The sequence below is a fragment of the Haemorhous mexicanus genome, chromosome 6, assembly GCF_027477595.1.
Source record: "Haemorhous mexicanus isolate bHaeMex1 chromosome 6, bHaeMex1.pri, whole genome shotgun sequence".
Lineage (NCBI taxonomy): Eukaryota > Metazoa > Chordata > Aves > Passeriformes > Fringillidae > Haemorhous > Haemorhous mexicanus.
Genome location: NC_082346.1, coordinates 43,012,692 through 43,036,829, shown reverse-complemented (window position 1 = coordinate 43,036,829; position 24,138 = coordinate 43,012,692). Strand labels below are relative to the sequence as shown.

General features: G+C 50.5%; 1 protein-coding gene across 1 annotated transcript; it reads right to left on the bottom strand.

Moving 5' to 3' along the window:
- Positions 1-284: 284 nt before the first annotated feature.
- JDP2 (Jun dimerization protein 2) lies at positions 285-17,889 on the bottom strand. Its single transcript, XM_059850010.1, has 4 exons — positions 17,742-17,889; positions 6,808-7,031; positions 2,177-2,281; positions 285-1,340 (listed from the first exon to the last, which is right to left on the bottom strand). Exons 2-4 carry the CDS (start codon positions 7,006-7,008, stop codon positions 1,155-1,157), a joined length of 492 nt encoding a protein of 163 aa, XP_059705993.1. The 5' UTR covers positions 7,009-7,031; positions 17,742-17,889; the 3' UTR covers positions 285-1,154.
- Between the last annotated feature and the right edge of the window lie 6,249 nt (positions 17,890-24,138).

The window sequence follows — 24,138 nt, the reverse complement described above, 5'->3', positions numbered from 1 at the left end:
AAAGATGACATGGTCTCCCTCCACCTTTCCAAGCAGTAAGCCATGTCTACCTATCCTCTTTGGTGCAGCACTGAGCTACTTCTTGCTTGACAATAGTCAGAGCTGCCTCCAAGGTTGCCAGCTTTCTAGGGTGAATTCTCCTGGCCCACAGCTGCTAACACAATCATCAAAACCAGCTCTGGGATCTGCTCCACTGTGTCACTCAGCCAGGAACACAGTGGCCTGTTCAGCCCTGGCAGATGCTGCCACAGTGCTGACCCAAACAGAGCTACAGGAGGACAGCATACGCAAAGGTAACATTTACTGAGAGATACAGAACTGAGTATTATGAAGGACATACATGGATGGAGAGGGTAGCGACACCACTGCAGAGGGCAGCTTGGGCCCCCTTCCCAGCATGCCAGGAAAGGAGCTGGATGCTACCAGACAAGTAACACAATGGAGATAACTGTGGCATATGTGTTTGTAACAAACAGACCGTTATAACATACATTTCTATGGGATCACATCTAGTGATTATATAAATCCATATAGAGATCACTGTATAAAAACTTTGTAAAAAATACTTTAAAAAAGTGTAAAAATGTGCATTCAAAAGCACGGCCGACACGGACAGCTGGGCTGTAAACATTATACTGAGTGTGCTTGTGGGGGGCGCCTGCGCCACCGAGCCCCGACAGGCCTGCCCACCAGATGGGGCTGCATCAAGTGTTTGTGGTTCTTGGGTTTGGGTTTCCCTCCGGAGTGCACGCCAGGAGCAGCGGCAGCCTCTGGGCAGGGTGCTGGTGGGCACTGCCCAGCTGCCACTCCTCAGCCCGCAGCCCCTGCTAACCACGGGCTGCATGCTCCTTGCAGGACACGCTGTGGCTTTGTGGGTCCCAGGGCTGAGAGCAGGCTGAAGGGCTGTGATGACGTATCACAGGGAGGTTGCCCTCACTGACACCACCAGCCCTGCTCCCAGGTTCAGCCTCAGAGTACATGGTTGGCAGGTTCCTGATCTTCTCTGTTCCCACATTTGGTCCATAGTTCCCAAGGAAGCCCACTGGGTCCTGGCTGCACCTGGCCTGGGTGCACAGTTCTTCATACAGTACATACATTAGAGACCCTGGAAGACCCTTGTGCCACTGTCTCCTCCTCCTGGCCCTGTGCCACCTTCACTTCTTCTCTAGCTGCTCCAGCAGCGGGTTGGCTTCGCTCTCAGGCGTTTTGATGCTGTCTGTCCGCACGATGCAGGTGGGACGGTGCCGGTTCAGCATCAGGATGAGCTGCTGCCTCTCCTGTTTCAGCTCTTCTATCTGGGCCTTCAGCTCAGCATTCATGAGCTCTAGACGCTCAGACTCCTAGCAGGACAGGAACACAACCGCATGTGACTTTATCTAGCAGGACAAGACACAAGAAACAATTTGGCCAACATGCCACCTCTGCTCAGTGCTGTCCCTCAGCCCCTGCAGCAGGGGAGCAGGCTGAAGACCTGCCAAGGCATCACATCCCTCCAGGCAGGTCATTCCCAGCCCTGTTGCCTCATGCTTGGCACTTAGCACCGTCACACAGAAACACACAGCCACCACATGGGGCAGGTCTCTGCCACACCCCAGCAAAACCCGTGCCTGGCTGCTTTCCATGGTCTGGTAAGGTGTTTGGGGAGAAACCCATGCTTAAGTTTTCACCCAGCCCACCTGTAAGCATCTGCCCTTGTGAAATGACTCCTTCCAAGTTCTGTCATCTGCCCATGTCTTACCACTGTTTGCAGAAAAACAGCAAGGTTCTGTGACAGTTTTTCTGCCCTGGGGTTAGAGGTGGGGTTAGAGGCCTCTGAGTGGGAAAATCTTTAGAACTTCGGTCAAGGGGCCAGCACACTGCCAGCCCCTGCCCTGTGCACTCATATGGGTGTTCCTGCTCCAGCACTGAGGCAAAGACATTGTTATTCCTCTCTCACCACAAGCCCGGAGCCAGCCTCCAGCCCTCTCCAGCCCTGGTACCATGGGTAAGCTCTGCCTGGGCACATACATGGCCCCCACCTTCACAGCCTCACGAAAAGCAGGGGCTGTATTTTCCCAGATAAAGGCACTGGAGCAAGGGGTGGCAGAGGGGAAGCTAAGGAGGCAATGTTTCCTGCAGCTGGAGCTCTGTTCTAGGGAGGTCCCTGCTGTGCCCTGGGATAGACTGGGGCACCCACCCGCTGCAGGAACTCCGTCCTCTCCTTCTTCTTGTTACGACATCGTGCTGCTGCTACTTTGTTTTTCTCCCGGCGCCTTTTCCTCCTCTCTTCTTCCTCATCCAGCTATAAGAAGACAGAGAAACCCAGATCAGAGCCAGCAGATGTGGGCTGGGGCAGGAGGTAGGGGTGAGCACGTGGCAGCCCCACCCATGGCAAGGCAATGTGGCAGCAACCTGGTCACGGGCTGCCAGCAACATGATCCTCACTGGAACCAGGTATGCTGCTGCTACAGCCTCTACCTCCACTTTGTAGGAACACAGAGAGGGAGACCTGTACCCACAGCTGAGGACATGGCTGGTAGGGGACAGACAGACCTTCACAGGGCTGCTCCCTCTCTGAGAGAGGGAAGAGACAGAGAATAGAGCCCCCTCCCAGAAACAAGAGTGGTTTGTGACATAGACACCTACAGGCTCAGCTCTGTGAACACAGACATTGAAAGCATCACACACAGAGCCAAGGACAAGAGGCAGAAAAACCCAGAAGATACCCCAGCTGGGCCTGCCCCATTCCAGTATCTGGGACTGTGTGCTGCAGCTTCAGCACTGTCTGAGTCACAGGGCCACCACAGTAAGGTGGGGACAAGTCCTGCATCCCCTGTGACGGGGCAGGACACAAAAGTACCTGCAGTGTTCGCCATGACTCAGTTCTCTGTGCTCTTTGACTCAAACCACACAGGCCAAGCCAATAGGCCCTATGGGTCAGAAAACCATAATCAAAGTATTTATGGATATATGCTGCAAAGCCTGTGTAAATGGCCTGTGGCATGCCTACATCCAAGAACCCAAACTAGCTCCTTCGAGAAAAATCTGAGCGCTGGAAAGCCCTGCAAAGTCAGGTTATACTTTGTAGCATGGATAGAGAAGAAAAGATCCCCAATGCCTTCATCCACATTCGGCCTGGGTCTCTGAAATTTGTGTCAGACTGAACTGCCTCATTCCTATTGACTGATACCCGGTGGCCACAAGATCACCCCACATGCAGGCACACCAGCAGTGCCTGATGGAAATGAAGGCTGCAGGTGCCATCATCCACAGCAGACTGTGCACACTGCTAACAGTCACCAAGTCCAAAACCCACTAATCAAAATATCCCAGTGTGATCCACAAGGACGGGATGACTCAGCAGAGGTAGGCTGAAGGGGTAGCTGAAGCAAGCTGCATGTCCAACACACAGCACAGCAAGCTGCATGTCCAACACACAGCACTTAGCACGCTGTAGAAAGCAATGTCTGAGCTTTATGCACTAACAGTTCTGCATCTTTTCTAGCTTACTTTGCAAGCATTTTACCACAATTGCTATTTCAGCTTGGGCGAAAATACTAAGCAAAGCCAGCATAAGCTATGCACAGACTTCCATAGCGCCAGGCTGCCACCATTCTTTTGACAAGGCAGTGTCATGGGGCACCAACGTACCACACTTGGGAGAACTAGGATGGGAACTGCACTGATACCCCCAACTCCAGTCAGAATTGGACAGCTCACACTGCACTCACATAACTTAGATGTGACAAGTTAGCAGAAGTAATCTGGAAGGCACTAACTCTACATTCCACTGTCAGGTCTTACAAAATTTCCTGACAGAAATTAAGAGGAGGTGGACATTAGGGTAGATGCAATTCCCCTCTGCACATTTACCAAGTACTCATCTACCCCTAAGACAGCTTCTTGGTCTGTTAGTTCCAGGATTACTAGGAGGGTGCATAGAGGTCACTTGTGCTCACAGCTCCAAAGCTCAAAAAACACCCCCAACCTTGACTTCAAAAGTACATCTTGGGGCCTAGCAGCAACTGGAAGAGCAACCAGCAACTGCATCAGCCCTGGGAACTGCCTGACATTTCCATGCCCTGTTGGTCCATTCAACTCAAATCACAGAATAAATGACCTGTCTCTGACCCTGCCTCCACCCCACAGAGGGCCCAGCAAAGGTCTGTGTCCTTTAGATGGAGTACAGATGCCCAAGGAAGGTGGATCAACACAGACAGAAGAAGCTTGAACCCTTGATTCTGCTTTTTGACCATAGCTCCTGTAGCTTCATAGAAATATAGAAAGGTTTAAAGGTTAAAGATCATTTAGTGTCAACCCTCCTGCCACAGGCAGAGACACCTTCCAGTAGAGCAGTTTCTAAAAGCCCCATCCAGCCTGGTCTTGAACACTTCCAGGAATGAGGAATCCACAAATTCTCAGTGCAGAGAAGTTCTCTTCTTCAAGACAGCAGGTTTTCCCCATCTGCTTCTGCTTGATTTCAGTTCAAAAAGGTGACATGGCCCAGGTGCTGAGGGTTAGGACATTATTCAGAGGCACATGGGACAGTGATGATGTATCACCCACTAGCATGTCCCAGCAGTGATCTCCAGGGGATCCCCGTGGGTACAAGTCCCTGTGGGGATGCCTCCTGAACTGCTTCAGTCAGCAGCCTCAGAGACTGAGGTGATCATCTGCCTGAGGGGCAGGGCTCAGTCCCAGAGGTAGCACCCCAGGTGGGATTCAGTGGTGGCAGAGCCCAGCAGATCTGTCTACACCTGTACACAGGAGAGCAGCTTTCCCAGTGGGGCTGTCCATCACCCTGCAGAGAAAGTGGCCCCCAACACCCACTGGGTGGGTTTTGTGTGTGCCCCCAGGCACAAACACCCCAATGCCAGGAGATGCTGGTGCCCCCAGCAGAGCAGAGAGAGCTGTCTTGGCCAGGCTCATGGCAAGCAGCCTGTCCTCCCAGGCACCACAGAGTGGCACGCCGGCACCCAGCATTCCTGGGCTCCAGCACCCTGCAAGAGGAAAGCAGCTGCAGGCTGCATTGCAAAACTCTGCGTGGGCAGCTTCTTGGCATCTCATGGGATAAGCAGCTACTGCTTCAGCTCCCTCAGGCCTTTGCTGCAAAGCCTTGCCAAGGGCAGCTCCATTTGCTGTCTTCAACTCCTCAGCTTCATGAGCCATGCAGGGGAGGAAGCAGCTGCATGGAAGGTAGCTGTGCAAGGGCTGTCAGTGGGTTTTATCTTAGCTTTCCTCCACACGGTGCCTCCACAGCTGGCTCAGAGGACACTCAGCAATTCCAGTACCTGCTGTGGGGCAGAACTGCCCTGTCCCTGTCACACAGATGCCAGTGACAATACATACCCATGCCCACAAAAGCAAAAGCAGCGGTTGAGGGCCAGCTCAGAGGTGCCCAAATTGCCCCAGCAAAGGAGCTGGGCTTAGGAAGACAGCATAGCCACAGAGTCAGCCTTTTCTTCCCCAACCCATGAAGCCAGGCAGGCACTGCAGACCATTTGCTGCATTAATACCCAGGACAAGAGCTAGAAAGAGAATTTGACTTCAGCTGCAAATCCCTGACTGCTTTGCCCATAGAGGAATGAAAGCCATTAGCATGCCCAGGGCCTTACACAGCATCCTAGCCTCAGCTCTTCCCATTGCAGAGCTGTCCAGTCCTTCCCAGGCAACCTCTAGGCTGCACAAGCTGACTGGACACTCTCTTGGGCACAGAGCTCCTGTGCAAGGTGATCAGATGAGCTACATCATACCAGTTCTACCCACAGAAGTCCACCTCAAACAGCTGGAAGGAAAGAACAGGGATGGCTCTGCACAGGTAGGCCTGGCTGCTGCTGCGCTTCTGCTAAAAAATTGGGCTAAATTAGGTGTCAGCACCATTTGGAGAGCAGGTTGCCCCTGAAACTCCTATTTTACTCCTTTCAGCTCACAGCTCATCACAGGCAGCTTTTCACATCATCCAGCACCTTCTTGCTCACACTGCCAGAGAAGACACATCACCCCACCCTCATATGGCATCATCTGAGGTAACCTCACACAGAGCAAATGCTCTGTTCAGAGAGCTGCTTATTGGACCTTCTAACAGCAGCCAGCACCCTTGCACACGTGGGACCTCTGAAACAGGGGTTCCCAGCTCCATCTGCAGGCAGTAGGAGGTGCAAACGCTCACCACCAGTTCAGCCAAAGACTGGACAACCAACACATGGGACACAAGGAAAACACTGTCCAAGCATCTCCCTAGTCCCTTCAGCCTGGTTCTGACATGGCAGCCTGTGGTACCAAGCAGAAACTACCTACCTTCCCCATCCCAGGAAGCTTGAGGTGAAGCTAGGGCCCACCCCAAGCAATGGGGCAGGGGCAGCTCCCAGCCAGCAGAGCCTATGGCACAGGCTGAGTCACTGCTCCACACACCCCATTCCCACTGGAGAGGAAACACCAATGCCAGAAGCACCAAGGGCTTGTTGACATGGGTGACAGGTTGTGTGACTTCTACTCTGGGTGCTTGTCCCACCCTAGGGACATGCTGGCTGCAGCAGACCCCACTCCACAGCAGGGTTTGAGTTCAGATGGCTGCCAATTGCTGCATTGGACCAGTCAGGTCTGGGACGCTGAGACCACCACTGCCAGCCAGGGACAGGAAGTCAGGCAGGGAGAAGAGGCAGCTAGTGGAGCAGCTGCTAACATGCATGCACATCACCAAACGGGGAGCTTATAAAACACACTGCTGGCCACCGCTACCGCAGCCAAGCACAGGCAGGAGGGAAACCCAGCCAAATGCAGACAACAGCCCTGCAGGGCCACCCGCAGCCAGCAGGCTCCAATACTCACCTCACTTTTGACAGGCTGGGGTCTCTTGCCAAGCTTCACCTCCAGGAACTGGAGCGGCGAGATCATGGCCCCGATGTTGCGGATGTCGGCGCACTTCAGCTCCTCGGCGGTCAGGGCTGTGCCAGGCAGCCCCGTCAGGGGGCCCAGCCCGGGCAGCGCACCGGCCGTCAGCGACGGGTCGGGGATCTGCCCTGGCATCATAGCAGGGGAAACAGCTTCCTGGGCTGGAGGGGGACAGAGACATCCCATTACAACCCAGTGACAGGGCCTCATGACACAGCACGGGACTAACTCATGCTACAGTCCCATCACCTACAGGAGTATGGGTCAAGGAAGGCAGACATTCTCCCCCAGGAAGGGCAAAGGCAGAGAATAAGCAGACTGTATTATAGAAACCAAAATATATGAATCCTGCCAGGAAGAATAGGCTACTGGGGTATAGATCAGGAAGGGAAGAGACCTGAGAGGCAAAGCACCAGAAGAACAGGAGCTGGCTGCAACGACAGTGATGTGATCCCATGGACACCTTTCTCTGGAGTACAGCGGATCAAGGTTTGCTTTTAGCTGAATTTTGATTAATTAATGTGTGGATTATTAGTACAAGAAGAAAATGGCACAAAGAGGACCATAATATGGCCTAGGCTGGATTCCTTCTGGGCAGGCTCAGCCGCTGGTCATGGCTGGAACACAGTGCACAAAGACTACAGATAAAACTGTAAAAAAAAAAAAAAACACCACTGTACAAACATCTCTCAGCACAGACATGAGGAAACAAAGGCTGGAGGGGAAGGGAAACGGTGCAAGGTTCAAAAGTCCTCTTCTATCATGAAAGAAAAAAAAGTGAGAATAGGATCAGGGCAAACTTCAGCAAGTCACTTATAGGGAGGTGAAAGGGAGTTTTCAATAACTATGAAGAACAAGCAGCAAAGATATAATAAAATTAAACCTAAAATAGAGCTCCATAGAGCTGGAGCTGTTACATCAGTCCAAAAGCCATTGGAGCAGATGGTTGTTGGCTGCAGTGCAGGTACATCCCTGCTGTGTGACTGGCCTGGGACACTCACAAGTTACCTACTTATAACATTCACTGCTGTCCATACAGCAGCCATTTGCCCCTCTTCTTCAACTCAACCACACATCCCAGTGTGTGTGCACTGCTCTCCTTGCCCTGCCCATCCAGAGAAGTCCCAGTACACTGCAGGAGCCTCCAGGCACCCACCCCATTCTGCTCCTGTGCAGGAGGCACCAACACAGCAGAGACAAGGACCAGCAATGTCAAGAGAGAAACAGACTAGAGGAGTGGACACAAAATCTCAGTGTGCAGCTTCCTGCAACCACAAGAGCGGTCAGAAGGCAGGATTCAACAAACAGCTGGGGAAACTCATGGAGGCTCTCGCAGCACCAAGTGTCAGAGAAAGGAGGAGCATTAAATGAGGAATTACATGCACTTGCCCTGCTCTTTCCAAAGCATCCACTCTCATCTGCTGAGAGACCAGGTAACAGGCAATACAGACTTTGGCCCAGGCAGTACAGTCGTGCAGACTCACACACACACTCACTTAGCCAAGCCAGCTGCCACAGCTGCTCAGCACTTGCCATCCCAGGGAGACAAATCTACATCAGTACCAGGCTGAAGACTTGAGTAAAGCTGCATGTGAGATAGAACTGCTGGATCATAGAATCACAGAACAGTTGAGGCTGGGAGGGATCTCTGGAGATTGCCTGGTCCAACTGCTCTGCTCAGGTGGAGTCAGTGGGAGCAGGCCAAACAGGGTTAATCATGACAAACAGAAGTTGAGGATTTCTTGGCACTGGCACATCTTTTTACCCGTGAGATTATTTAATATATTTGTTAATGTGAAGGAACCAGAGATAAGCAGCAGAAGGAAAGGAAAAACAAGCATAGAGGCTAGTCAAGGGCAGAGAGGCTAATGCAAGCTCCACAGCATCCAGCACGGGTGCTGTGCAAGCTGTATTGGTGTGACAGACAGAATGATTTGCAGCAGAGAGTGTCTACAACCTGCAATGAGCTGTGAGCTGTCAAACAGTCTAATCTGCCAATGAAGAGGTCCAGGTGTCAGCGTGTGATGTCTCCTGGCAGGGTTTGTTCAGCTGTGACCAAGAAGACTTGGGAAAGAGCAGGGAAAGCAGATGCAGCTAGACAGAAACCATAAAGAGGAATCAAGCCCTCTGCTCCAGTCATCCTTTAGGAGACCAGAAAGGGGAGAGCAAGCAAGTGTTCAGCAGTGCTGGGAGCACTGCTGTGGAGAGAGGAAGCTGGGCAGGGAGGAGGTGATCTGCATAAGGTCTTTAAAGCCTGAAGAGAAGACAGGAAAGACAGACAAGTAACTTCCCAAGAGAAAAGATACTATCTGATGAAATGGACTCTTGCCCATTTGGTGACAGAAAAGAAAGAGAAAATACTTGGTAATGATACTTGACCTCAGAAAAGGCTACAAGTCAACTCCTTGAGACTGCAAGGACCTAAACTGATGCAAAGTATTCATTCTTCCACAGATCACTAAACTAGAAAAATGTAATTCCACATCTGCAGTGGAATCTTGTACTGGAATCTGCACCAACATCTTGTAAGGTGCCCGGAGATGCCCAATGCAGCTGGGCTCTGAAGCTGCACACTTCCTCCCTCCCCCTTCTTTTCAGGCCTACACATGGCTAAGATGCTTCACCCCTCCAGACATAAGTACCAGCACACCCTTAGGCTGCACTCCAGACAGGAAAACACAAGTTATTTAGGGAGTGTGGCTAAATCCCTACCACCTTCCTCAGAGATCGTTCCTCTCCAGCAGGATGGCACCGGGTCAATGAGGTGGCATGACAAAGGGGAGGTGAATCTAGAGGTTCTTCCCAGGAGCCCCTGCCAGAAGACAGAGCTGTATGGGGTTAAATCCAGTCTACCATTTTGGGGTAGCTGTATACACTGCAGAGCTGGCCATTCGCTGATGCCGCCACCAAGGTGACATGCTGTGGCACTGGGGAAGACACCTGCCAACAGCAGCACAGCCCAAGCCAGCAATCCCACAGATGTCTGTCACCAGCTTGAACTGCTTATGTTAAAATTTAAAAAATAAAATAGAAAAAAAATCAGTAGCAAAAGTATATGAGCATCCACTTGAAGTCTCTCACAGACTGATTTGGGGCCCTGACCCACCCTTTCACAGGCTTCAGGATGAGAATTGACTTGAACCCAGCGCTGATTGCCAAAATCCATTCTGGACTTGGAGGACTTGGTTTTAATTTATTCATAGAATAACAGAATATGCTGAGTTGGAGGGACCCATCAGGATTATCGAGTCCAGCTCCTGACACTGCACAGGATAGCCCAAGAGTCACACCATGTGCCTGTCATCCAGACTCCTACTGAACTCTGTCAGGCTTGGTTCTGTGACCACTTCCTTGGGGAGCCTGTTCCCCAGCCATCCTCTGGATGAAAAACCTTTTTCTGATATCCAACCTAAACCTCCCCTGCCTCAGCCTCATGCCATTTCCTCGAGTCCTGTCAAATGCAGTTGACAGCACCCAGGCTAGACAGTCCAGGCCCTCAGGCAGACTGAATATAGAGTCACTGCAATTTATGAAATAAGGAGCAAGGAGAAATCCATTCTTCAGGCTGTGGGCCAACCTGACCACTCAGCACCCTCCCCCATGCACTCCTGAGCCTGGGGCAGGTCTCTGAGGACAAGTAGCTAAAGATTTGAGAAAACACTGTGTTTTCTTCAGCACATCTTCTCCTCCTTCTGCATCTTTGATCTGGTAGCTTGATATGCCTTGAAATAGCCTCTGTACCAGTGTAACACACAATACAGGTCAGAGTGAAGGGGCTGGCCTGTATCCAATATGCTCTAAAAATTTATCCTGGATCCAGGGACTTTATCCAGTTCCAAAGCCCACATCACACCTGCATCAGTGGAAACTACATTTTAAGCTCATCAAACCAAAGTACCCAAAGCCTTTTGGATAACCATAAACCTGCACATTAGGATGAGCTGAGAACTAGGTAGAAAGGGGGGAAAGTGTCTTCTCAGGTGAGAGCTTGCTCAGGGGTCAGAAAGCTCAGGAGCACATTGAGAACAGCCAAGAGTCAAGCTGAGTTAGGCCTTGGAGAGGAAAGTAACACCATTCCCAGCAGGGCTATAACCATGGAAATAAAAAGGAATGAGGAGAGATGCCATCCCTCTCTGCAGAGCAGGTGTGCAGTAACAGATCATCTCTCCAGTTCTTGAGGGCCCTCAGCCCCAGGCACTGTCACTCCTGCTGATTGGAAGGACTCAAACTTGAACAAACTCTAAGTTTGTTCCACTCCTTTGCTTCTTCCTAATGTAAGCACAACTTTCTTTTCATCCCAAGTCCCAGATACTTTCTCATTCATTTCTGGTGAGTGCCAGAGATAAGTTGTACTTTGATCATGTAAAAAAGCCAGAGTATGGAATTCTACGTACTTCAGTCTTCCTCCCAAAGCTGTTACCCTGGCAGACATGGACATGCCTACCCATAGCTCCAGCATACTGGTACCATGTTCACATGGCAGGGCAGAACTTTAAAGTTCAGGATCTGCGTTTGACCTTTAAGTTGCAGGCTCTTCAACAGCCACACCTGGCTAGATGGGGTGAATACAGCTGGTGCCTTGCCAATTCCTAATTGGTTTCTGGATATTCCCTTGCAGCATTTGCTATTTCTAAGGCACATGAACCAACTCACCTCTGTATTCATTCACTTTCTAACATAATGCTTTAATTGGGATTCTTATTATATTTTTTCTTTTCAGAACTGATAAATAACACAGTCTTTTTCCCTCAGTGCCAGGTGGTCTTTCAACATCTCCTTACACAAGCTTGGAAATGTCATGTCTTCAGTACAACCTAGCTTTCTGGTGTCCTACATTTGAACCACACAACTCCTTTGTATGCATTGTATCAGCTATGCTTTTTCACATAGTGAAGCCAATAGCAACACATCAAGAGGAAAGAGAATGTGCAGTCTTGCATAGGACCATTGGATCAGCATGACACCAGTTTCTTGAGTTTACATCACAATAAATCTGCCTTTTGCACCAACACTATTCATCATTTTGTGCCATGACATCAAAATGCTCCAGAGTGAATTAGGAGACAGAGGAGGCTTTCTTACAACTTCAGTTCAACGAGTACCTTATGCCATTCACTGCTCTGTTCAGCAACCATCTTTGCAGCAAAAATCTGGTCAATACATGATTTCAAAGGTCAAAATTCAGTTTTTATTTCCTTAGCCTTGCCTCTACACTCCCTTATTCTGGTTAAAATACTGTAACACAAGACTTGACCTCTTGCCGAAATGTCTGTAAACCTCCTGATAATTGCAGCAACTTTTGCATCCTTACTTTGGCACTGTTCTTCCTGTGGCTTCAATCAACTCAGTTATTTTATCAGCAGTCTTATATGCAAAAAGTTGACAGCTCACCTTGGTTTTGCTGCATCTTTTCCACCAGTTTCAAGTGTTTGCATGCTTTGTTCCTCAATTATGTCCTTATGGTCAGCAGTCTGTGACACTGGTTGATTTAATATTTCTTAAAGGCAGCACCCATTACTCTTAGTTCTTCTCCTACTGCCAGAGTCTTATCTTCTGGAAACCACAGCCTAGAGGGAAGAAGCTTTACCAAGTTGTTTCTGTCCCATACAGGTGCTCAGCTTTCTCAGTGACACTGCCCCCACATACCCTTCTATTCTTTCTCCTGCAGTTCTAGTCTTCATGTTCTTGGGCTTTAATTTTGTTGGTTTTTTTTTTGGGTTTTTTTTTTTTTAATGGGTTGGGTTTTTTTCTCTTTCTATACTGATTTGTTGCTGATTTTTCAGGGGACTCTTTGTTTGGGTTTGTGTTTGCTTTTTTTTTTAAGAAGCTGATGTTTGCACAGCATTTACAGAATAAATTTAACATGTGTGGACATAATTCATATAACCCAGGGGGCTTTTGCTCCACTTGCTAGCCTGTATTCACACCCCTCCTGCCACCTCTTCACTGCTATTCTTACCCAGACTAAAACTGGCACAGGAATGCCTACCTGTGTTGAAATCATACATTCAATTCCCTGCACACAGACTGCCTCAATTTGTATCCACCATCCTATGCATCCAGAGGTGCTGTTTGTTTCTTTATAAACCGAATGCAGTTGCTACTGTTGCACCACGAGCATCATCCTACAGAGCTGACCACGACATCCCAAAGCAGGCTCTGACAGTCACACTTCAATTTAACTTGCCATTACTGCCTTATCTCTGGTGTCAGCTTCCTTGGTGAGAGTGAGGGCTATTTGCAGCCTTATTATCAGTTCTGCTGTCTATAATACAATCACAGTTTCTTACAACATAAGCTATTTCACATGTGCCGACATTTATAATGGTTGATCAAAGTACCCTTCTGATGCTCAGAGAACCAGTCTAGCATCTAATACTGCCAGCCAGCAGATTCTGACACTCTGTACCTACCAGCATGTTTCTCTTTTGCCCATGTTAAGCCCTGCACTAAGGCATAGTCTGTCCTACCAACCCTTCTCCATGCTGCCTGCAGAATAAAGGCCATGCTTGCCTGGTATTCTCTCAGCAGCCTCAGCCTGGGTGCCTGCCATTACTTGTCAGTTGCCACGCATCAGAGCACTGCTGAAGTGTCTGTAAGCCACCATACAAGCAATCTTTGAACTCTTCATCAGGGTGTTAGCACCTAGCACAACACTGCCATTTGTATGTACTGTCTTGGAGCACCCAAGTCACAGTAACTGGCCTTTCATCTGCTCCGGGCCAACAGGGAATAATAATTCTGATTTGGAGATCAGAAGCATTCTACTCTGCTTTACTGCCATTTTTACCTTTTTTTTAGCTCCTGGCTATCAAGTTACCTCAGTCTGTATGTCATACATTGAATCTATCTAGTTCCTTCTGTGAGCAGAAGGATGATTTATATGAAAGCCCTTTCCTGACATACCCAACTTCTCATGAACCAAGAATGTAATTTCCTAAACAAAGACAGGGCAGTTGGCTACTTCTCTTTCTCTGAATCTCTGAGCCACTTGCTTTTTTCCATCTGGACTCTTCTGAGAAGACTGCAGAGTGCTGATGGTCTGAAGCCTACAGAGCTTCTTCCACTTCGAAGTTCAGGCCCCAGTGGGAACAGATGAAGGCAGAAAGACACTACCCCATATTCCCAGTGCCACAGGTACCTTCCCATGCAATTAGAGCTTTCCTCTGCTATCTAAAACATGAGACTCTCCCATTGCCTCACAATTCTATCTGCTCTAGACGTATTTAACTTTGAGTAGCACCTCATAGTCCTATCTTCTGGCTAGCTGCTTCTGCTCTGCCCTGTTAAAAGCAGAAACTTGCAGGGCCAGTACCAAGCACCACAGTGATCAAAGTTACTTGCCAAACATCAGAACACAGCAGCAGACAAGCCCTTTGGGAGTAACCAGTCTTTTCAGATCCCCATGCAGTAGCTCTGGTAAACATGGACTTTAACAACAGCCACGATGTATTCATTTCATTCAGTTGCTGAACCTGTTGATGCCAAGGAACCCACCACCTATAGCATACTGAAAAGCTGCAGTGACACTAACTGGGATAAAAACGTGCATGCTCTCTCTTTACTGAGCACCTAACATAAAACTTACTGTTTTATGGCATCACAGAAATCCTCCCCTTGTTTAAAGGCCAGGTAAAGGCATGCTCACAGCATGGCCTATCAAGAGCACTGAGGCAGATCATGCCACCTCAGAATACAGGACACTGCAGTACCTCACTACTCACTGTAGCGCCTCCACACCCCATTTCCATCCCAGGAGGGAGAGACCGCTCCTACAACCACGTTCAGGATTGCAGGTCCAAAGACACATCTGTGCCCTTCCCACAGACACTCTGAGCTGCCATTCTTGCTGTTCCTTTCCTCCCACAGGCAACCCCACGTGGTAGGAGAGGAGTTGCAGGGCTTGTGAACACCCATACATGTAACCTCCCACCCCTAGTTCAGAGTGAGTGGGGGGCCACAATGCTGAACAGAAGAAGGAGCTATGAAGAACTGCTCCTCAGGAGGTGGAATTCTAAACCTACTTCATGAGTGGGAACATTCTGGCTCAGTCCTGCACTTCTAGCTGGCAGAAGGATCATCCGAGTCATTGACAGACAGAGGGCTATGAGAAGCTTTCTAAAAACAGGAATGCAGAGAGCCTTGCTGCCCTCCCTCCTCTCCTCCATCAGGGAAGCTCAGAGCTCCTACATGGTGCAAACAGGGAAGCCCAGAGCATACAGCATCTCCTTGGTAGAAATGCCATTTTGCAGCCCCTTGCCCAGCTGAGTCTCACCATTAGGCCTCCACACCTGCCTGTCTAATGCTTTGACTTTCCTTGTCCCTTTTGTGAGGAGGGGGGATACTGGTTCTCCAGTCCTCAGCTTTAGAAATAATCTCCATTTGCCATTAGCAAAGCAGTCAGCTCCCAGCCCTTCCTCCCTGAGCATTTCCCTCCATAGCTTCACAGGGCAGCAAAAAGCTCCAGTTTAGCTGCTCCCACCACTGCAATGCAGCGATTGACTTCCAAGCAACCTGTGACAGCAGGGTTCTGTACAGCACCTACCATAGCAAGGCTCCCCTACTGCAATAGTTAATTGCAATAACTGCAAAAAATGCCACTAATTATCACAGTATTATTAAGATTGCAATTAATTATTTGAGGTTGCACCACCCACTGGACAGCAGTACAGAACAGGAAGGTAAAAGCTAGCCTATTCATACCTGAAGAAGCTCAAAGGGATTTGAGAAGGAAGGAATATCCTGGTCTGAGAAAACCTCAGCGGCTGAGCTGCAGCCTAACAACTGACTTGTTGAAATCACCCTGGACCTTCCATAACCACATGTGGCCAAGACTAGAACCTTCTTCTAGAAGACAATCCTGCTCCAGCACAAAGCTCTGCCCTCAGGGGCCAAAGACGGCCTCAGAGATGACAGCCCCCACACCCCCTACAAACTCCTCAAAATGATGCCTTAAATACCAGGGTCATCCACAAAGACCTCTAATCCATATAAAGACCAGCTCTGGCTAGTTTGCAGCAGCACTGCTCAGCTCAGAGGCCCGTATGTGCCTTCACCTCTCTGTCTGCATGTCAAAATAGCCTGCAATGTTTGGATTGATACTCTTGACAGTCCAAGCAACTGAGAAATGCAGCCAAAGACAGATGGCATCAGGTTTGCAGTGCCCCCTCCTTGCTGCATGGCACTGCAGGACACACAAACACTGGCAAGGGGTCCCATGCCTCACCATGGCTCTGCCTCCCTGCTCTTGGGGCCAGGCCCACTATGAACAGCCACTGCAGTAAAAAGAGCCTCTTACAGCTTCACATTCAAGGCATTGCATGCTGCCAAGTACCTGGCCCAGGCAATGCAGCTGAAGTAGCAAACAGGGAAGGAGACCACAGAACAGATGCTCAGTGCTCCTTGAGCAGTTGGACACACTGCTCAGATGGACAGGGCAGGAGGAGGCAAGAGGTCTGAGGGAGTATTTACTCTTCCTTGGCAAGGAATGTAGCACAGGGACCTTTGCATCCTGTAAGAAGGGAAATACTCAACTCTGAAGATACAGGGAAAGCATCCATAGCCATCTCAATGAGGAAGCAGAGGCAATAACCTGCACACTAACTCAGCAGATTTTGTTAATTCCCCAGACACCAGGGGCAACTAATTGCTGCATGACCCAGTAAGGATGTGGATGGCAGCTCCTGCACCCACACACTCATCCCCTTGATGGGCAGGTTTTTGCATTTTTAAATCACTAGGATTCATACTAAGAATCTGAACTCCGAAGACTGGCATTCACAGATGCCCTCACACAAGCTTTTACCAACAAATTCCCAGGGCATACTCTGTCAAGAGCCTCCAGACACAGATTTTTATACAAGTTTTCCCAAAACTAGCTAAAAAATCCTAGTCTGAGCTGCAGAAGCATTTGCTTCTGCTGAGCTCTTGGAGTCCAAGCACACACACACACACGCACACACACTCACAGTTTGGCAGTGGTTGTGTTCCAGGGCTGGTAATGCAAGCCATGGAGCAGGCTGCCAAGACAAGCAAGAGAACGAGCCAGGCCCTGTTTCATTGGCCACCATACGCTGCATATGGCCCTGGAACCAGCCAGCACAGTGTTCTCACCCTCCTTGAAGGCATAGGAGACCCTGTGTTTTCAAATACACCTCCACAGGGCCTTCATTAAAGGAAAATGGAAACATAATGTGGCTCTTGCTCCCCTGGTATTTCTCCCTTTCCCCCAATTTGCTCTCAAACCTATTTCCCTTCCATGGAAAAAAGAAAAGTGCCTCCTGGAGCAGAGCGTGCAAAAGAATGCAACTTCCATTCAACTCCATGCCTGACTGCTAAAGCGGACTTGGGACCGCGCGGCGGGGGCACCTCCAGGGCCCCTTTCCTTCCCCGGGCCTCCCGGGCTGCAGACACGGCTGGCGACGGCCAGCCCGCCCGGGCCGGGCCGGCAGCCGCAGGGAGCCCCTCACCTGCGCGCCCAGCCGGCAGGTGAAGCGGAGGCAGCGGGCACCCGAGGAGCGGAGGGAGGCCGCCCCCGCCGCCCCGCAGCTCCTCAGTGCGGCGGCAGCCCAGAGCCAGGCACTTCCAGCCCCCGCGCGTCGCCGGCTGCGGGGGCAGCAGCCCTGCTCCGAGCCGCCCATGCGGCTGTGCCCGCCCCCGTGGAGGGTCTCCCCGCATCTCCGCGGTGCGCCCGACCGCCCGGACAGCGGCACCCTGCCCGCTGCCGCGGGAGACGGGATGCTCCTCCGGCCGCCCCCCGCTCCAGCCCCCGTCGCCGCTGTCCGCCACCCCCGCGGAGCCCCGCGCCTCCGCCCGCCCCCTGCCGCAGTCCCGGCCCGCCCGGCGCGTCTCCCGCCCGCTCCCGTACCCACCGTGCAGGGCGACCGGGCTGCCGGGGTGCCCGCGGGGCCCGGCCGTAGGGGCCGGGCGCGGGCTGCAGGCTCAGCCCCGCCGCCTCCGCCGCTGCCCCGACCCCCGGGCCCCGCCGGGTGCCGATGTCGGTGCCGGCCGCCGCCGGGGCGCCTTGGCCCGCCACCGCCCGCCGCCCCGGTGCGCGCCTCCCGCAGGCTGTGGCAGGCGGCGGGGTGGGTTGCATCAGCCCCGGTTATATAGCGGCCCCTGGGCTGCGGGGAGGGGTCGGGAATGCGGAACCGGCCGGGCTGCCAGCGCCACACGTCAGGGAGGGCGGGGGAGCGGGGCCGCGGGGCGGGGAGCGCCGCGCAGGGGTGGGACCAGCCGGGGCACCCCGACATCCCGCACCTCGGCATCCCGCACCCCACGGCCAGGCATCCCACACCTCACGGCCCGGCATCTCCGCATCGTGCACCCCGGGACTCCGCACCCGCCACCCTTCGGCAACCCTCTGCCCTCGCAGCCGGCATCTCCGGCACGCTCCGGCACCTCTTGACCCCTCCGCACCATGGCGTCCCCGGACCTCGCATCCCGACCGGGTGCCCGTCTTCCCCGCGCTCCTATTTGCGCCCCTCCGCGCACTCTCTGCTTCCCTCCGCTCGCTCTCGTCCCCCGGCGCACGCCTGGTCACCGTCCCGGGCTGCCCCGGCTACGCGGCCCGGTGCCGCCACAGCCGCGCCCGAGCTAGCCCGATTTGTGCGGAGCCTTCGCTCCTCAGTCCTGAGCCTGGGAATAAGGAGGCAAAGGACCAGAGAGACTATCTAGTGCTCCCCAGCATCAAGCACGCCTCACCCAGGGTAGCAAAGGCACAGGGGCGGGCAGGACTGCAGGGACACTCCACTGTCCCGTGGGAGGCAAGAACCTTCTCATCTCATCCCCCCCCAGCCTGGCAGGCTCATGCCCCACAGAATGCTGGCTCCCTCGTACAAGGGCCGAGGGCTGTCAGCCCTAGCTCCACCACTCCCTTGACTGGCCTGAAGAGTAACCAGGAGGAAGCAGAGGAGTTCAAGGCACCTCTTCCCAGCTATTTCATTTTCTCATCCTCAATGGGACGTCAGGATAGGACATTGCCTGAACTACAGGTACACCCACAGTGCCCAGTATTCTAGCACCTTGATGCTGGATGGGGATCATGGAGCAAGTGACAGACTGGGGCCTTCCTGATAATTGATTTGTATTTGTTTCTTTCCTCTTTCTCTCTAGCATTGGCCTCTTCCCGGTTGCATCAGCTAAACCCTTCTGGGGAAGCAAAGCTTTGCACAACTGGAGGACCATGCTGGATCTGCCATAAGTACTGGATGCTCCAGGGCTGTTGCTCCTACAGCATTTCAGGACAGAAATGTTGCTTTTCCTTCAGAAAGACAGCATTCTAAGAGTAGTTAACAAAACCAGCAGGATGAGCAGCTAAGTGACAGTGCCACCTCTCTGACCCACCTAACACCACAGAGAGGCACCATCCACCCTACCTCATTTTCCTTTCCCTGACTTGTCAGTCATTGTTTCTTTTCAGCATTCATCAATTTAATTTCTCTTCACAACTGAGGATTCACACTATTCATCATCTACAAGGTCTTGGCATCAGCACTTCCAGCCTTGTCCTATTCATCCGTACCTCAGCAAGAAAAAGAGAATTCAGTTGGAGAGATCTGAGACTGAGCAGGAACATGGGATCAGAAATGCTGTGTTCAGAATAGGATATAACCTGCCCAAGCTGTCCTACAGAAATAGCTAACATCTTGGCTTGGCAGGACACTGCACACATATCTTCATTACTAATCTTCTCATGCTGTTGTTCTTTTGTTTGTTTGTTTTGTTTTCAGAGAGGCAGAACACTTTTGCATACAACCCCAATATTTCCTTAATCTTGGCACCTCATCCTGGGGGGAAAGGAGAATTGTCAGCCAAGACATATTTTTTCCATATGCATTCCTTCCTGCATCAGATAGTACAGACTTTACTATTGCCTTAAGCTTCAGGTATCCCAATGGGGCTGACAAACAACATCTCCCTCTAGCAAATCAGGCAAGTTGCCTTCAGGGCATGGCAGCTTCCTCACAACTGCAGCATCCTGAGGGAAGGGAAGAGGACAAACCAGAGGGATTTCAGAAGAGGCTGATGACCTGGTTGAGCAAGGTCCAGTCCAGCACATAGTTCCTCCTGCAGCCTTTCCCTACAATGGGGAAGGTGGGAAAGTGCTATTTCTCCTTCTTTGCAGGGGGTTAGAAGAAGGAGATCTCTCCCTGCTCTGTCTTCCATTTGTTTTGCTTTTTTCATTTCCCTTTCACTGGTGGGCAGAGCTAGGAGATCTCTTTGCAACACAGAGATCTATTGCCCCAGCCTTCAGTATTGGCCCTTTCTCTCCCAGACAGCCTCCACAGGATGGGAGCAGGGATCCAACATCCACCGGTCTGCTGCACTTGCAGCATGTCTGCAGTACTGATTTCGAGATTGTGCTGAAGAAGGCTGGGAACTGGGGACACCCCATCAGACTACAATTTTTTTCCTTCCCTGCTTCCCCACTGCAGGTCCTGGAGGCAGCTGAGCCTCCATTATTATAATAATGCAAGTTAGTCCTAACTGGGACCTACTTTACTTAACTGTTGAAGAGCTAGTTCCAGGGAAGCAATCCCTGCCTGGGACAGTGCTTACGCACATGTTCAAAGGGACAAACTTGCATCATTCTTCCTTGACTTGGGAACTCTTGTCTCACAGGGGAATTTTCCCTGCTCTTGCAGCCGCCTGTGCTTGAACTGTTCTTTTCCCAAGCTGGGTTTTGCCTCATGTAAACACCAAATATGTTTACTTTTCAGATAGTTTCATTTTGGCCAGAAAAGACGTAACAATTAATTGAGAATTTGTGGCTTCAGTGGGTAAAAGTGAACAAAAAAGTCACCTACAACAGGCTGTTTGCTGAATGATGCAGATAAACACGTCTGGCCCTACCAGGGCTGGTCAGTCTTGCCACTGCGGTGGAAACATGTGCTGACAAAGACAAATTAATCAAATGTGAATGGCAGCATTTGCAGTGGAGACAGGAGCTGTTGAGAAAAAAAGCAAAAGTTCCACTGCACGGAACATAAAAAGCTGTCAGTACCTTGCTGCTTGGCAGATGGCTTTCTCTTCAGATGAAAGGGATGATTTGCATATTTTTGTCCAAAATAAAGTGTGTGGAAGGTGAAGGCTCATGGATGTGGAAACACAGCCCCTGCAACACAACATGGGGCCAGAAAGTTATCAGGAACAGAGAGAACTCTAGAGCAAAACAGAGCTGCACCAGCACAGAAGTTTGACTGCAAAGGAGCTGCTCTCAGTCCTCAGGAAAAGTCTTTGCTTTTGGCCTGCCAGCTTGCATTCCTCTGCCTTCTCCACACGGATGAACTGTGCCGCTCATCGGCTGCATTTAGGCCTCGGCCAGGACACCACAAAACAGCTCCACAGCCACTCTTGCTCTTTCACCCTCTTCTGGATTGTCTGCTGGCCCTCTCACAGCAGGAGTGGACACTGCCCTGGGGCAGGCCCGTGTTTTCTGAAGGTGAGCAGGGGAGGCAGAGTCAGTACCGGTCCCTCTTGCCAGGTTTCTCTCTGAAACCTGTTACAGCGCTGTCTGAGCACAGCGACAAGAGCCACAGCATGGGCAAGGCTCCTGAGGCTCCTTGACATTTAATGTGCCCTGTCCAAATGCACTGAGAGCATGTTTAAGACCCCAGCAATGGTAGTCCTTTGCTTGCCCTCTGCACCCTCCTGATGCCACTGTCAGTAGTGATGAGCTCACAGTAACCTCCCTGAGATATTCTTGGCCAAGAAAGCAAATGATACACTAGACCTAAACATCTCTGTTGCATGACCAAGCACAGTTCTATGGGCTTGAAATTAATCAATATTCTAAGTCTAATCAGGATGTTAGCCATTGCAGTTCACCTCTGTGCAATCTCTTCAAGGCTGACTAGCACAACAACATGCACCTGGGACATGCCTGGCAGATACAAAGCCATACTGATGTCCTACATGTAAAATTCTTTCTGGCATTGCCTTTCTCTCTGTCAGTGCAGGCTGACAGAGTTAATGATCCCCTCCCACCCACTGAGGCTGAAAGAGCTCTGCTGTGTCTCTGCCTAACTGGGATTCCTCAGACCTGCTGCTTGCCCACATGATTGCCATCCAACATTTGCTATATGAAACAGTGCATTTCACCTGTTACCCACAAACTTTAGTCACCCAAATCCTCATGAATCTGCTTTCCTTTTCCCAGATCTTTGTTTGTAGTATTAGTATGCAATCCTGATGGCCAATTCTGAAAACCTTTCACTGAAGGATGTGACCTAGGACTTGTACATTCAAACTCCTGTAAGCCACAGGACAATACCTATCTGCAGCAAGAAAGAGCTTCGCCCTGCAGGAGAGAATGGTGGTGATACAAGACAAGACATAGCTGCTTCTTGGCCACGTCTGGCTACATGTCACACCACCCCCTTGGCCACAACTCAGTTCTGATTTAACTGTTTCCTTCATTAATCCCTAACTCATTTCTAGTCTTATTCTTATTTTTAAAAAAAGGCCTTACTTCCAGTCATTTTTCAGAATTGGGCTGAGAAAAGAAAAATCATAAAAGCAGTAGGAGAGAGAGGATGGTAAATTGCCCCTAAGTCACTGAAGGAAAGCAGCTGTGTCTGGGCTGGTGGCAGTGCTAAGGTCTGAGTGGTCACTACCACAGTTGTCAGACAGTGCCACACAGGCTGATGGGCTGAGTGATCCCCATATTGCTTGTTTATAAAAATAAGACTGATTAGATTAGATACCGGGGCTGGGAAATGCTGTGCAAGAGCTCATCTCTGACAGTGCGAGATCCTTAACTTAAATAATCTTTATGTTGGAATATAACATTTTATGTGTGGAATAACCTCTTCAAAAAGGGAATTTCTTTCTTATCTTTGTCAGTTAGACATTGGCCTAAGCTTTGAAATGTATATGTCTCCTTAAAAAGTTACAGTTCTATCTAATTCATATCCCTTCCCCATTTATCCTCTCTGTAAACTGATGTTGTGTTCCTTGCAGTCCCTGCTCATGTGGAAGTTTCATCTTTTTAGTAATTTTCTTTATCTGCCTTATTTCCCCTATTTTCCCCGGTGTGGGTGATGAGAAGCAAACGGCGTATTTCAGCTGGAGGTCTATCCCAGATTCATTATTGTCTGAAATAATTTCCTTTCCACTATAAAGCCACCCTTGCATGGCTCCCAGAGGCAGACTGCTCTGAGCCTTCGGAGCCCACAGGTTCTGCTCTGCACTATTTCAGCAGTGCCAGCACAAATCACCTTGTGGCCACTTAGCCTCGGCAAGAAGTTCTTGTGAAAGACAGTGCTCCTAGCTTCTGGAAAACCCACGTCCTGCTGTTATTTCCTACAGCAGGAAACACTTCATAACTTCTAGCAGCTCCAGGAGTATGATTTTCCTTAGCAGAGAAAATGAACCGTACATTTCTTGCTGCAGTGTAGCCAATCAGGTACATGGGAGGCCTGCAGATCCGTAATGAGCATCCAGCAATTTACCTGGGATGGAAATAAGACCTAAGTCTGCAATTCCTTAGCTCTGGCTGCCCTACCCCATTGCTGCACACAGTTGTCATTCTCTAGCACTCTGCTCCTCAGGTGCTTGTGCCCAGTCCTGGGGGCTGTTGTTTTTTAAGACACCAGCCTTGCTTTTAGAAGTTCTCACTGCCTGAAGGTGCCTTCTCTGTAGCAACTGAAAAGCACTATTAGGGAGCTTTCTCTTTTTCTTTTAGGTGTAGGAATTACTTAGCTTCTCTGCAGTGTCTTAAGGTTCCTTAGCTACTCTACTTTTTCCCCTGTTCCCAAAACGTGTCAGTCCTCTCACAGGCTTCCTACTTTCAACAGGCTGAATGAAGATCCTATAATTTTTACTGGGTCTTTGTGCTTTGCATTCTCTCCCTACCTGTCAAGTTCACATCTAACATATTCCCTACTGCAGTCTGTGCACCTACTGGCTGCTTTAGACTTAAATATTCATTTTCTGAAGGATCTCTCATGCCTTGTGTCCTAGAGGGGTTTGGGACTGGGAAAAGTGGGGGCTCCTTGCCTTCCTCTGGATATCTTTGTGCACGGCAATAGTATTATTAATAAAAGAACCAATTAAAAAGATCTATTTATCCAAAACTCTTTCTTTCCTCAGTGCCCCCTATCCTCCTTCCCCATTTCAATTCTCCACCATCTCTTCCTTACCTTGCTCCCCTGAACACTTTGCTTTCTCACTTTTCTGGCTTTCTTCATTCCACACCCCCCCCCCCCGCCTTTTACTCCCTCCTTCTTTCACTGCCTCTCTTCTTCCCTCCCTCTCCTTGGCTCA